This window comes from Saimiri boliviensis, chromosome 14 (genome assembly GCF_048565385.1).
Source record: "Saimiri boliviensis isolate mSaiBol1 chromosome 14, mSaiBol1.pri, whole genome shotgun sequence".
Taxonomy (NCBI): Eukaryota; Metazoa; Chordata; class Mammalia; order Primates; family Cebidae; genus Saimiri; species Saimiri boliviensis.
This window is the reverse complement of record NC_133462.1, coordinates 46773010-46788364: the sequence shown is the minus strand read 5'-3', so window position 1 is coordinate 46788364 and position 15355 is coordinate 46773010. Positions and strand designations below refer to the sequence as shown.

The window sequence follows — 15355 nt, the reverse complement described above, 5'->3', positions numbered from 1 at the left end:
ACATCTCCCATCTCTCAAAATAAGTCTACATAAAATAGCAAAATAAGCCAAATCACCATGTACCTATATATTCATTATATTCAGATACCATTATTTATAAGCCATCATTGTAAATGTTATTTTACACAGATACACAAATATATGTATACTTGATAAACAAGGTTATTACTAAGCATTATGATCATCATACTATTTTTCAGGGCATTTGTGTTTAAAAATCACGTGGCTAACATGGCAGACATTTCCATGTTAGCCTGAAAATACTGGATTTTTTCATAGTCGTAGTTTTAAGAAAGAAAATATATTTTTATTAATAAAATATGCTTAGCATAAAATTTACCATCTTAACCATTTTTGAGTGTATAGTTCAGTACTGTAAGTACTTGACATTGGTGTAAAGAATTCAATCCTGCAAAACTGAAACTAAATCCATTAAACAACAGTTGCTCATCGCCACTCTTCCAGCCCCTGGCCACCCCTACTCTACTTTCTGTCTGTGAATTCAACTACTCCAGATCCCTCAATGTAGATGGAATTAATAGTTATACTTAAAGTTAATTTTCCTAATAATATAGCATCTTTGGTAATATAAACAGCTTAAAATTAGCAGGGCGAGGTAGTGGTCACCTGCAATCCCAGATACTTGGGAGACTGGGGCACAAGAATCGCTTGAACCGCTTGAACCCAGGAGATGGAGGCTGCAGTGAGCTGAGACTGTGCTACTGCTCTCCAGTTTAGGGGACAGGGTGAGACTTTCCACCATTTAGAGACTTGCTTTGTCTAGGGTTGAAATATATTTTTGATGAATTTGTTCCTAATGAGATGACAGGACAGAAATCCAGCACTTAAGAATATTTAAGTCCCAGGGAAAAGGGGGTTCTATTTCTAGGTAAAAACAAAGAAACATTCTAATTTCCTCAAAATACGGTCATGTGCTGCATAATGGCATTACGGTGAACTGCATATGTAACAATGGTCTCATGAGATTATTATACCATATTTTTACTGTATTTTTCTGTTTAGATATATAAATATCTACCATTGTATTACAGTTATCTACAGTACTGTATTCAGTACAGTAACATGCTATAGAAGTTTGCAATCTAGGAGCAATAGGCTGTACCATATAGGCTGGGTGTGCAGAAGACTGTACCACCTGGGTTTGTGGAAATACATGCTATAAGATTTGCAAATCACCTAAAAATGCAGTTCTGAGAATGTATCCCTGCTATGTGACACATGATTGTAGTAAGTTAAATGCCAAAGCTAAATTAACTCTTCAGTGTCAAATGAGTATCAATAACTAGAACTGGAGGACAGCATAAAATTTCAATACAGCATAGAGTTTAAAAACACAGATTTTTGAATTTGAATCCTGACTCTTACAAGCTGTATATCCTCAAGCAAGTTACTTCCCCTCACTGAACTTCAATCTCATCTGGAAAAGAGGAAAATCAATCCCTCTCAAGAGTGTTGAGAATATTTAAGAACATTTATGCAAGGTATATAAATATCAATAATAGCTATTGTTATTTATAAGTATTAACTTGTCCCACCCAGAATACCACTGTAATTTTGAACACATAATTAACTCTTATTTGGATATAATTCTTTCAAAATATGTAAGTCTTAAGAGTACTGGTTCTAATATCATTTAGAAAGGCTGTCTTTATTTTCTTGTTCATTTCACTAAAATGCAATACATATATTATTTTTTTTTTCTAGACAAGGTATGCTCTGTCACCCAGGCTGGAGTGCAGTGGTGTGATCACAGCTCACTATAGCCTCAAACTCCTGGATTCAAGCAATTCTCCCACCTCAGACTCCTGGGGAGTTGAGACTACAGGTGTGTGTCATAACAGCCAGTTAATTAATTATTATCATTTTTCGTAGAGACCAAGTCATGCTGTTTCCTAGGCTGGTCTTGAACTCCTAGCCTAAAGTGATCCTCCCTCAGCCTCTCAAAGTGCTGGGATAACAAGCATATGCCACCACATTCAGCCCTCATTTTTATTTCTGACTTTATGGCAAAGTTTTCAGGTTACCATTTAGGCCAAAAAATTTTCAATCTTTTTTTTTTTTTTTGAGATAGAACCTTGCTCTGTCACCCAGGCTGGAGTGCAGTGGTGCAATCTTGGCTCACTACAACCTCCGCCTCCCGGGTTCAAGTGATTCTCCTGCCTCAGCCTCCCAAGTAGCTGGGACCACAGGCGTGTGACACCATGACTGGCCAATTTTTGTAGTTTTTGTATAGGTGGCGATGTGGCCATGCTGGTCTTGAACTCCTGACCTTGTGATCAGCCCGCCTCAGCCTCCCGAAGTGTTGGGATTACAGGCGTGAGCCACTGCCCCTGGCTCATTTTTTAAGTTTAAAGCATTCATAAAACCTATCAAAATTTCATGGTAGTGGGGGTGGGAGATATGGTGGTGCCAAGAATATTATATGCAGTAGAGCTACTGGACCCTAGACAATCTAACTCAACCTTTAGCTTGTATCCTGTCAACAAATATCCCTGGAAGGGAATGACTGAGAAACTCTCATGATCTCCAAGGCAGCCTATGCTAAGAAAATTCCAGTAATTCACTTTACAATGAGATGAATCTGCCTCTAATGTCCACTCACTGGTCCTATCTAGTTCTACCTCCTGGGATTACCATGGTCTAAATCTAACCCCTCCTCGTCAAAGCATTCCTTGAATTTACATGACTATTCCCACCTTCTCTTTGAAGCTAAATACTAGGGTTCCTTTTTAACACTTCCTCATATTTCAAGTACTCTCTTCATGCTCTAGCTGCTTTCCTCCATATCACCTTGGATTTAGTAAATATTATAGCAGTGCCCAGAATGAAACATAGTATGGTTTTTAAAAAATGGGAAATGGGGAGCAGATCAGGATTATGACCCTCCTCTTCCTATTCTAATGCTATACTTCAATACAATCTAAGATTTCAGTTCCCTTTTGGACTGTTCCATCATTCAGTCTACTACATATTGTAATTCCAATGACTAAAACCTCCTTTTCCATAATCTAAGATCATTTGGTATCCTGATCCTGCCATTTCAACATATTATTTATCTCCCTAACTTCATTATCATCTGCAAATTTAATCAGTACACCATCAGTGTCCTCATCCGTATCATTAATTGGAAGATATGCCAGGAACAGAACCCTTTCAGTCATCAGTGGAAATGGTCTTCCAGGATAACAATCTATTTGTCAGTCCTCTCTGGGTAAGGCTGCTCAGGCAAAGTCCCTCACACTGAACTATCATTTTGCCCATATTTCTCCAACTTACAAGGACCTTATGTGAAGCTGTCAAAATCCTTGTTGAAATAAAAACTTGGTATTTTCAAAGAATTCTTTTGCTCTAATAAACTGTTTAAAAAAGGAAATTAGTTCATTTATATCAGTGACATTTAAACTTTTTAGCAGTAAACACTTTTTGCTCAAACAAAATCTTCCCAGGAAACATAAAATTAAACACAGCTAATCAAAAATATTTTAGAGATATACATTTATCTTACATTTTTAAAATTATCTCATTGTATAATTGTCCAACTTGTGTTCTGTCAAAATAGGTTTTCTAGTAATTATCAATGGGATATTATCAATATTACCACCCCAATAAACATTCAAAGTGAATTTTTTATTTTTATTTTTTTAAAGATGAGGGTCCACCATGTTAGCCAGGCTGGGCTTGAACTCCTGACCTCAGGTGATCCACCCACCTCGGCCTCCCAAAGTGCTAGGATTAAAGGCGTGAGCCACCGGACCCGGCCCAAAGTGAATTTTAATGTGAAAAGCTTTGAAAGTTCCACATTAAAGGAAACTGGTAAACTTTAACTAAAAAATTACGTATTTTTAAATTATTTATTTATTTTTGAGATGGAGCCTCGCTTTGTCACCCAGGCTGGAGTGCAGTGGCGTGATCTCAGTACACTGCAACCTCTGCCTCCCAGGTTCAAGCAATTCTCCTGTCTCAACCTCCCCAGTAGCTGAGATTACAGGCACCTGCCATCATGCCCAGCTAATTTTTTTGTATTTTTAGTAGAGATGGGGTTTTATGGTGGTCAACCTGGTCTCAAACTCCTGACCTCAAGTGATCCACCTGCCTCGGCCTCCCAAAGTGCTAGGATTGCAGGTGTGAGCCACCATGCCCAGCCTATTTTTTTGAAATGACAGGTTCTTACTCTGTCACCCAGGCTGGAGTGCAGTGGCTCACTGGAGCCTCCAGAGTACCTAAGACTACAGGTGCACACTACCAGGCCCAGAGACACGCTGTTGACAGGTTGCCCAGGCTGGTCTCCAACTCCTGGGCTCATGCCATCCTTCCATCCTGCTAAGATTACAGGCCTAAACCACCACGCCTGGCCCAAAATTATACTTAAAATTTGAAGCAGGTGTGGTAGCCCACAACTGAAATCCCAGCACTGTGGGAGGCTGAGGTGGGCAGATCACTTCAGCCCATAAATTCGAGATCAGAGATCAGCCTAGGCATTGGAGGAACTCCATCTCTACAAACAAACGGACAAAAAGCTGGGTGTGGTGGCGTGTGCCTGTAGTCCCAGCCACTGTAGGGGTTGAGGTGGCAGAGTAACTCGAGCCCAGAAGGCGAAGGTTGTAGTGAGCCGAGATCACGACACTGCACTCTGGCCTGACTGACAGAGGGAGAACCTGTCTCAAATAAATAACTACATAAAATTTACATCAAACGTTTAAGATATCTCCAAAACCAAACATTATGAAGACTACTGGTCTATATGACCTTTCTTGGTGCATGAATCTGCGATGCCTTTCATTAATAATCATAACAGCAGTTACTTCAGGTATCTGAAATGTACTACTTTACCTAAATTGTCATTTAATTCTCACCCTAATGCCACAAGTAATTAATTCTGAGGAAAAGAATGCTCAAAACACCAAGTAACTTGACTGCAAGCCATTAAGTGGTGAAGGCAATTTTCCAACCTAAGTACTTCCAACCCTATAATCCACACATGCCACTGGTGATGCAGCTTCTCAAACTTTCCTTTTCTAAGTCTTTACAAATCTAATTCTGCCAAAGAACTGGTGGAATTGAAGTTGCTGCACACCAAGTGCTGCTGCCTTCCCTTAAAATTTGGAACATTTACCTCTTTCCATTCTATCCACAAACATGATTTAAAAATCTCACATGCAAGATTTTCTCAGCATACAAAAATATTGAGGACAGAATGCCTGAACACAACTCACAGAGTAATTTTTTTTTTTTTGGAAACAGGGTCTCACTGAGTTGCCCAGGCTGGAGTAACGCAGCACAATCACACCTAATAGCAGCCTGGACCTTCCAGGGTCAAGTGATCCTCCCACATCCCAGTAGCTGGGACTACAGGCACTGGCCACCATGCTCAGCTGATTTTTTTTTTTTTTGGTAGGGATGGGGTTTTGGCATGTTGCCCAAGTTAGTTCAAACTCCTGAGCTCAAGCAATCCGAGTAGCCGGGACTAGTTATGCAACACCATGTCTGGCTGATTTTATATTTGTAGAGATGAGTCTCCCTACTGCCCAGGCTGGTCTCGAATTCCTTGACTCAAGCGATCCGACCTCCTTGGCCTCCCAAAGTGTTGGGATTACAGGTGTGAGCCACTGTCAGCCAACTCTGGGTAATTTCTTAGAACAGCTTCACTTATCTTGACCTTCAAGTTCTTTCTGCCTAAAATACATTGTTTTAACTGTATTTTATATCATCCTGCTTAAATTAAATAAAAATTATTAAATAAAATTAATTTTAATGAAAATTAAATAAATTTCATTTTTTGTGAGTCTCCCCATTGTCTAGGCGGGAGTGCAGCGGCATGATGTTGGCTCATTGCAAACTCTGCCTCCCAGGTTCCAGAAATTCTCCTGCCTCAGCCTCCCCAGTAGCTGAGATTATAGTTGTGCGCCACCACACCCAGCTAACTTTTTTGTATTTTTAGTAGAGATGGGACTTCACCATGTTGGCCAGGCTGGTCTCACGCAATCCACCTGCCTGGGCCTCCCAAAGTGCTGGGATAACAGGCATAAGCCATCACACCTGGCTCATCCTATTTATAATTTTAAATATAAAATTCCCCCGGGTGTGGTAGCTCACGCCTGTAATCCCAGTACTCTGGGAAGCTGTGGCGGCAGGAATGCTTGAGCCCACGAGTTGGAGAGCAGCCTGGGTGACACCCTACCTCTACTAAAAATACAAAAAAAAAAAAAAAAAAAAAAAGTCAGCTGGGCATGGTGGTGTACACCTGTTAGTCCCAGCTACTCAGGAGAATGGGGGGGCAGGATTGCTTAAGCCCAAGTGGCTGAGGTTGCATTGAGGTTGGGCCACTGCACTCCAGCCTGAGTGACAGATTGAGACCCTGTCCCAAAAAAAGGGAATAAAATAGGATGGGCATGGTGGCTCATGCCTGTAATCCCAGCACTTTAGGAGGCCGAGGTGGGTGGATCACATGAGGTCATGAGTTCCAGACCAGCCTGGCCGACAAGGCAAAACCCTGTCTCTGCTAAAAATACAAAAATTAGCTGGGAATGGTGGCAGGTGCCTGTAATCCCAGCTACTCGGGAGGCTGAGAATAGCCTGAACCTGGGAGGCAGAGGTTGCAGTGAGCCCAGATCGCACCATCATATTACAGCCTGGGTGACAAGAGCAAAACTGTCTCAAAAAAAATAAATAAATAAAAGAAAGAAATAAAAATAAATAAATAAATATAAAATCCACAACAAAGCCACGAGATATGAGAAAGCAAAAATAAAAAAAATCCCCAAGAACATTACAGAAAAAAGCTAGTTTTTTCAAATGGCCTCGGTCTCTAATTTCTGCAGAAAATGGGAGTAAAGGTGTTCTGAGTGATGAGCCAGACACATTTATTAGATAAATGTCACAATCTCCTATTAAATATAAATATATATTATAATGTTAACCAACTTGTTAATGCTTTAGCCCCATGAATAAGTATTAACTCTCATAAGGCACTCCTTATTTCCAAGACTCAAGTTACTTTATTTTACAACTTACCATGCTCAGTTTCACCATATGGGAAAATGTTTTAAAGTCACACACAAATTTCAATGAGCATAAGATACAGTATTTGATAAATAATGTCAGCTAGGTTATATTTTTCCCAATGGAAGTTTAGTGTAAAACCTATGCAACTAGGGACAGAGAAGCCTCCAATGTGTGAGACTGAAGGGGTCTCAGATGTGCAATTACTAAGTAGAGTCCCATGGTCTTGGAAACCTCGGTCGTATCTTCCAAACTGTCTAACTCGATCACTAGGAACAAAACTGTAGCCTGACAAAGTTAGTTTTATTGACTCAAAACAATGAAGGACAAGCACGTGAGAGAAGTGTGGAGCATCTCATTTAACAGAAAAAGTTACAGAATTTTGGGGAAGGGGAGGACTAAGATAAATGAAGCAGTGTTTTGATAGACCAAAAGCACAGAACTGTGTTAAAGGGGTCAACATCAGGTCTGGACTGCAGAGTGGAACTAAGGTCCTATTTCCTGGGAAAGAAGTTAAGATAGATGCATTACTTTCTGTTTAACAGCCCCTTATTCAAAGCTCTGAAGCTGTAAATCAAGGCTGGTTCTCTGTGTTAAAATGACTTAGATCTTCTAACAAAAGCATGGTTTCATTTTTATTGATATAATTCCAAACAGTAAAGTTTCTGATAGTCTCTGATTTTACAGAATCAAGTTTCTCTGTAAGAAAGCAGTAGTCACTCAAGTAAGAGGGGTTATCAATCTCTAGTGCTGCAGCAAGTCCTTGGAAGACAGGCAGCCCTGTTACCCCAGCATTAGAAACAGCAGGATGGACTTTTTCAGTGGAGCTAATATTTAGTTTCTTGAGTAGTTCATTTTCTAAGTTATTTTAGTGTGACCTAGAACTCTCCAACAAAAGGTAGCTGGAAAGGAAATCTCCCTGAAGATCACTTTGCTTAGCACATAACTAAACAGATAACACAATTCAAATAATAGATAATACCTAGGAAGCACCTGAGAACTGCAATACCTGCTGAAACGCTCTTAAGCAGCCTGCGATCTCTTCAAAGTGTTTCAAAGACCTATAATTATGACTATTTAAATAGCAGTTCTTTTAAAACATGGCAATATAACTCTAATGTAATCAATATGACTTCCTACAATCTAGACAGCAATAAAATTTTCCCAAAAAACATAAAGGAATGTCCAGTTTGACCAAAGTGGTCTTGTGCTAAATGTTTCCTCCTATTGTGCACAACATGTGAGGCTCCTAGGTGCAGTCTCCAATCTCAACAATCCAAAAAGCTACTTTTGAATATAGAGTAAGGTCACATTCCTCTTTACAGCTAAGAACTGTTTTAAAAATGCAAATTTAACACTTTTCAGCATGCTCAATACTTTTAAGTTCGTTTGCAAAGTATCCCATTTGGCTATGCAGACTGCAAATCATACAACTCTAGAGGGACAACATTCACGTAGACTATAATAGGCAGAGTATCCTAGAGTTAACAGAGTATGGTGACTTTATGTTTTTGAGAAATACAGGCCAAAAAAACCCCAAAACCAAAATCGTTTATTCAAAATTAGCTTTCTATTTCTTAACTAATGGTGTTTTTGGGCTGGAAGAAGCCAGTGAGAAAAAGCTTGAAAAACTGTAAAATGCTTTGTAACTGCAAGGTACTATTACTCCAGTGGAATTCAACATCTCCATTATATAAACCTAGAAGCAGCTGAAATCTGTTTCCTGATACCCAGGGCTTCTTTTGTTGTGCTAGGATTACCTTTCTCCAAGAACTAGTTTTAATCGCTAATTGACTTAAAACACTAAAAACTCAACCACTTAACCTATTTGTAACCTTTGTCAAGTAAATCATTCCCTTCCAATGTTTTAATGCATTAGGTTTTACAATAGGTATTAACCCTTTTTCAAAAGCAATAGTTTTTCCTTTAGTCTCTCAGTATGTTGATTCACAGACTGTTTTGCTCTTGGGACAAACTCTACCTGTCTCATGTGTATATGTGTGTGTGTGTGTGTATAAAATGTGTGTATATATATAATTTATATGTATGTGTATGTATAAAATGTGTATATATAATAGATACACATTTTTACTATATTCATGACATTCAAGATCACGTATCTTTTAATACAGTTATGTTCTCACTTAACATCGATAGGCTCTTGGAAACTGTGGCCTTAAGCAAAATGTTGCGGGAGACCTTTCTTTCTCATTATAACAAAATATTATTCTAGAACTTGCTTACTGTGTATCATTTTGCTTAAAGTTGGAAGTTTCCAAGAGCCTACTGATGACAGTGAGTTGCTGTATTCATTGGTTTCAGTTAGCAAATCGTCTGTTCAGCATTTTTGCATCTATATTTTTACATAAAATAAACCCCTCATTTCCTTTTTGTCATTTAGGTGGCTTTGGAATCACCTAGTCAAGGGGAAATGCCCTCATATTTTGAAATGTATAAACTTAATGCCACACTCCCCCCCACCGCAAAGACTTGCACTAAACACTTCCCTGGTTTTTCCTCCCATCAGGTGTATCTCCCCTTACCCTCTTAACATATTCTCTTCCTCCTCAGAAAAGTTCTATTATGAACTTAACTCCCTCCAAAGAAGACAAAGTGTACCCTGTGACACTGTCACATTGAAAAGATCACGAACTGGCTTTGGGTTGTTCACACGAGGATTCAAATTCCTGCTTCACCTCTTAATAGTTGGGTGAACTGTGTCAGTTACTTTATTTATCCTAGCCTCAGGACTAACATGAAATGAGCATAATATATGCCTTGCGCATGATTTTTGAAATGTGTATAAATTACCTGGTGAAATATTTAGCACCTAATAGTGGCTCAGCAATTGATAATTCTATTAAGTCTGGAAGTGATTTTATTTTTTTCAGCTCAAGCTGTTAAATGTCCTCAATTACCAACCAACAATTTAGAAATCCAAGAAGTTATGAAAATTAAGAATTTTCATAACTTACAGGGTAGCAAAACATGACAACCTAAATATGAGGCTTTTTATAGTCTTAGTGTGAAAATTCCTAAGTTCATTAGAGCTATAAATGTGTTTATAGGAGTACTACCCTAAACTAGCGATGGTACATTACTACTATGCAGTACATGCATCCTGTTATCTTTGGGAATTCCCAGTTTTTCAAAAAATTTAAAAACACATAAGGTCCCAATGATTTCAAACTAGGAATGTGGACTTCTAATACATTCTCTCTAGAATCAAACACTGTAAATACAAATAGTAAAAAGGAGAATGGCTAAAATTTATGCAGTCTCAATCCAGCCTTGCTATTCTCTCCACTTTAACTCCTTGGGTTCAAAGTCATCACTAGTAGAAGGAACTGGACTCCCTTCTTATATATTTTTTAAATTTAGTACTTTTAATTTTCTCTCTCGGCCTCGGGAGCACGGCGAAACCCTGCCTACAAAAAATTAGCCAAGTGTGGTGGGGCCACACCTTTAGCCCCAGCTACTGCAAGGACTGAGGTGGGAGGACCACCTGAGTATGAAAGGTAGAGGATGCAGTGAGCCTGTGATCGAACCACTGAACCCCCACCTGGGTGACAGTGAGACAGATTCTGTCTCAAAAACGGAACTCTGAAAATTATTTTAAATGCTGAGTTGAGCAAAAATGCTCATCTTAAGCGTTTTGGCTGTTTTTCCTATAATGTTTTATACAGAGCACTAAAAATCAATGCATATAGAATATTCACCATCAAAGGGATATTAAATTTAAAAACCTGACCATCTTCACAGTGAATACTAGGCAAGAAAAGACTGGTACCATGGAAAAAATGCTAGTTTTGTATTCAGATCTGAGTTCAAACCTTAGCTCTGCTATTACAGTTCTGTAACATTAACATATTAAGCTTGTTTTGTCACGTTATATGGTGATTTTTAAAAAATTTTAAACATTGTAATTTTCAAATAATTAATTACATGTATGTTGAGCAAAAGTGAGTATTTTTCTTGTAATATTAACTTTCTGGCCAGGGGCGGTGGCTCACGCCTGTAATCCCAGCACTTTGGGAGGCTGAAGTAGGTGGATCACTTGAGGTTAGGAGTTCAAGACCAGGCTGGCCAACATGGTGAAACCCTGTCTCCACTAAAAACACAAAAATTAGCTGTGATAGTGGGTGCCTGTAATCCCAGCTACTCAGGAGGCTGAGGCAGGAGAATTACTTGAACCCGAGAGGTGGAGGTTGCAGTGAGCTGAGATCACACCATTGCAGTCCAGGCTGGGGGACAAGAGGGAAACCCATCTCAAATAAATAAATAACTTTGTAAATTAAATTATGTAAGATATCTTGGATGGCTTATCTTTGAAGGAATGATGTCTTTTTGGAGGAAAGTGACATGTAATTTAAAAAAACCACAGATCCAAGGTTAACTCTCTCGCTCTCTCTCTCTCTCACACACACACACACACACACACACACACACACGCACACACACAGAATAAGAGAATGAGCCAGTCTCATCTACAACCACATTTAACCTGTGTCTTCGTGTACACATTTGATAACAAATTTTGAACTTGAATTTTCGAGTTTTAGGTTTTCCCTTTTCAAGTTTCTAGGACTTCTTGAAACAAATTGTTTTGGGGGAGAGAATATTAATTTTTAGAATCCAGGCATGGCCCAAACAATTCTCTTTGAAAAGAAAGCAAACTGGAATCTTGGGAAAGCTGTTCTCAACATTACTTATCAACATGACAAACAATAAAATAAATTTTATAACAACTTGTAAGTGCTTATGTTTTCACATCGAAATTTTCAATGGTAAGGTTCCTTATAATATCAAGTGTTAAACAAAAGACAAGGTATCAAGTACACTTAGGTTACAAAGAGAAGCAAAAAGATTAATTTGAGCAATCTGAATCACTTTCAGTAAGGGAGGAGGCTCTCTGGAGAGTGTAACAAAGCTGTATTTCAAGAAATCTGGTTTCTAGTCTGGGCAAGTCAGTAAATCTGAGCTTTCTTTCTCACCTCTTACAAGTAATGGCATTTTTCTTCCTTCCTCACAAAGTTGACTCATGAAAGCACTTTGAAAAGTTAAAAATGTTATACACTATGTTCTTTAATCAGCATTAACTTTAATATTGATTGGGCAGAAGGTACAGTGATCATGAGGGTGGGGACAAGCAGAACTGGAATTGGGAAACCTAGGTTCTTGGCCCCACGTTTGCACCTGCTAGTGTGTGATGCAATGCACCTCACTTATTCAGGTCCCCGTTAAACTGGCTTTAATAAAGTGAGTTTGCCTAAACCTCTTCCTAGCTCCAAGACTGTCATTTTAAGCTATTTATTTGAATCCACGGTCTAAAATGTTTGAGCTCTCATTTAGAAGTCAGCCACTGTAAAAGGTAAAGACAGCAATCTTGCATGAACAAAGTTACTTAAACATAACGTGCTAGACACAGGTCTATCTAAAATCATGCAGTAGCCAACAGGCCCACCATACCCTCCATTTGGAAATTGATGTTAAGGTGCCATTAGTACATTTCCAAATGCTCTTAAAATGTTTAGGTTCATATTAAAATAAAAACGAATACTTATGGTAAAAAGAGAACCAGAAAAACTGCAAAATTATACAAAGGCCTAAGGTCAGAAATACCCCAAAAGAAGACACAGTGACAATATTTTCTAACTTGTGCTTTTAGGTTGTTTTTAAAACAAGGCTGATCATTCTGAAATCAGGTCAATGTCTATCACATTTTTTTTTGTTGATGTTAAATGCACTAAGGTAATATAGATTCTTCAATTACACTTTGAAACAACAGTATTTCCCTAAGTCAGGACTTTTTTATTGCAAAATTTAACAAACCACCAAACTCAAGTTTAATTATTTCTGCTTTATTGTTGGTCATGAATAAAGACTTATTTTAAAAAATAATTACAAAGAATTTACGACTAAAATATATCCGGTAACCAACTTGCTCTGAAATTAATAATTTGAAATGGCAAAAAAACCACAGAAAAACAAAAAAACCCCACAACATATAAACATCGCTCAATTAGGGGCAATAAACAAGGTAAAAATTATTTTAAACAACACACTAAGAAAAAAGTTGTCCAAAAATCCCAATGCCTGCAAAAACACTGACAGAATGTGCTTAATATATATATCCCCACATGGTAATATTAAAAATCCAAGTTTCCAGTAAAAATGTTCTGTTCATGTTCCAATACCTAAATCTGGAAAAACAAATTCAGGCAGATGAGATAAGAAAGTCACTACAATAAAATAAAATCAAAACTTAGTGAACTAAAGTTTAAAAGGTGGAAAAAATAACCTAATTTGACCACACACTAATTACTTCCAGAAGACAAAAGATTCAATCCACATAAAAGAAATCTTTATTTTTATTGTCTATTTTACCTGATCCTAAAGAAAACGTTCCATTAAGTTGATGGGATAAATCTGTCAAGTTTTATGCCAAAAAAAGTTATGCATACTATACTCTGAAAGAGCTATCCAGACTCCTTGCCAAAAGGCCAGTATACTTTTCATGGTAGATACAGTGAGTTACCACGGATACTGGTTGAAGCTGCAGCAGCTCTTTCTCCTCATTCCCACCCCGTGTGTAGGAGTACGCAGTCCCATACCACCACCAGCTGGACGATGATCTAGTCTGGAGACAGAACAGTGTAGAACAAAACCCTTTCCAAGGTCCCAAACCTCTCTTTAGAACTCTAATTAAAGATACTTCCATTTCCCACACAACTTGGAATGAAAGGGAAGCAACAACTGTTAAAACATTTAAAAACTAAGCCTATATCTATTTATTTAGAAAACACACTATGCAAAGAAGCCAATTCCTTACATTAAAAGTAATATTTATTTCCAACAGCTCTCCTTTTTAAGGCCTCAACAGATTGGACTAAACCACACCCCTCCATAAATGGCACATTCCATACAATAGCCTGGAGGATGGCATAGGACGATTCCACCGACCACTGGGGGAACAGCAAACTTGTTGAAATTCCGAGAATGAAGTCTGATGGTTACCCGAACCTAGCCCTTTTATTACTAAAGTCACTCGGGGACGAGAGGTTACAAAAATATCCCGAGACGCGTACGCGGGTGAGAGTGGAACGAGAACCACACGGGATTTGGGCCGTGCTGTTAACCCGCACCTCCCTGAATACTGACATTCCCCCGAGGAAGGACATTTCCAGTCCGAGAGAAAGAGCGAACTTTGGGGTTAACTCTCTCAAAACTCTGAGGTGGGGAGAGAGGCAGCAGCCCATTATTTTCCAGGATCCAGTCCCGAACTCTCACTTTTGCCCGGGGGGAGTAAAAACGGGTCCCGCCCACGCTCCGCCCGATCCGGGAGGCGGGGCCTGCAGCGACCCGAAGTACAGACTGGCGGCCCGGTGGCAGTGCTGCCCCTCCCCCTTTGCCTGGAACACCCCCGTCCGCTAGAGAAATAGGGCTCAGGGCCCCCACCCCCGCGCCAGTCGCGGGGGGAAGGGGCATTACGGGCGCCTCCGCCCCTCCTCGTTGAAGGCGGGGAGTGGAGCTGCAGGCCGCCCGCCTCCCCGCGCTGGCTCCGAGAGGACGGCCCCGAGGAGGTGGGGCCTCTTGGGGGCGCTGACTTCACACCCCTCCCCCTCCGGCCGCTGGCGGTTCAGGGACACCCCGCCCGCTCCAGTGCGACGGGTGGGGGAGGCAACTGAGCAGACCGGAGCCCTGCAGCGGCGCGGGGCGGGGAGGGGCGCGCGCACAGGCGCGCAGCCGCCACCCCCGCGCGCCAGCAGGGCCCCCCACGCTCCAGGGTGCGCGCGGGCCCCGACAGGGAGGAGGCCGCGCGTGGCACCAGGGATGGACAACTCTAGCTTTCTGTCCCCCACTCTTTCACCACTCGCCCCCAGCCCCCTCCAACCCGCTCCAGGCCTCAGACTCCGCACTGACCTGACAGGCCGCGACATGTTCGCTGTCGAAACAGGACCGAGTCGAGAAGCCAAAGACCAGGACCCCCCCCACCCCGCGCGCTCGGCGCCCCACCCCCCCCGAACTTCAGCCGATGGGACCGCTGCCGCCGAACCCCGAGCTGCAGGCTTCTCAAACTCCGCTGCTCTTTGGTTCAGGGCCCCTGGAACAGACGAGCCCCCCGCTCCCCCGTCTCTTCAAAATGGATGAATCAAACCAGCCGAAAATGCGCCAAAGCCGCCGTGCAACCAAACCCACTGGCGTTAGTGCGCTCCTCCCCAACACGCCCGCTGATTGGCGACTTCTGCCAGATGCGCCCAGATCATTAGTCCATTTGAATCATCACGTCTCCCAGGCCCCGCCCTGCTCTCTGATAGGCTCCACCTTCACCGTG

At 40.7% G+C, this 15355-nt stretch overlaps 1 protein-coding gene across 2 annotated transcripts in view; it reads right to left on the bottom strand.

Annotated features, from left to right (window-relative positions):
• NUCKS1 (nuclear casein kinase and cyclin dependent kinase substrate 1) overlaps positions 1 to 15034 on the bottom strand; it is a 28988-nt gene extending 13954 nt beyond the window's left edge. For both annotated transcript variants that reach the window (XM_039467178.2, XM_039467179.2), the window contains exon 1: positions 14944 to 15034. In XM_039467178.2, coding sequence (XP_039323112.1) covers positions 14944 to 14960 — 17 coding nt within the window. In that variant the 5' untranslated portion in view covers positions 14961 to 15034. The remainder of the gene's footprint in view (positions 1 to 14943) is intronic.
• Positions 15035 to 15355: the final 321 nt, after the last annotated feature.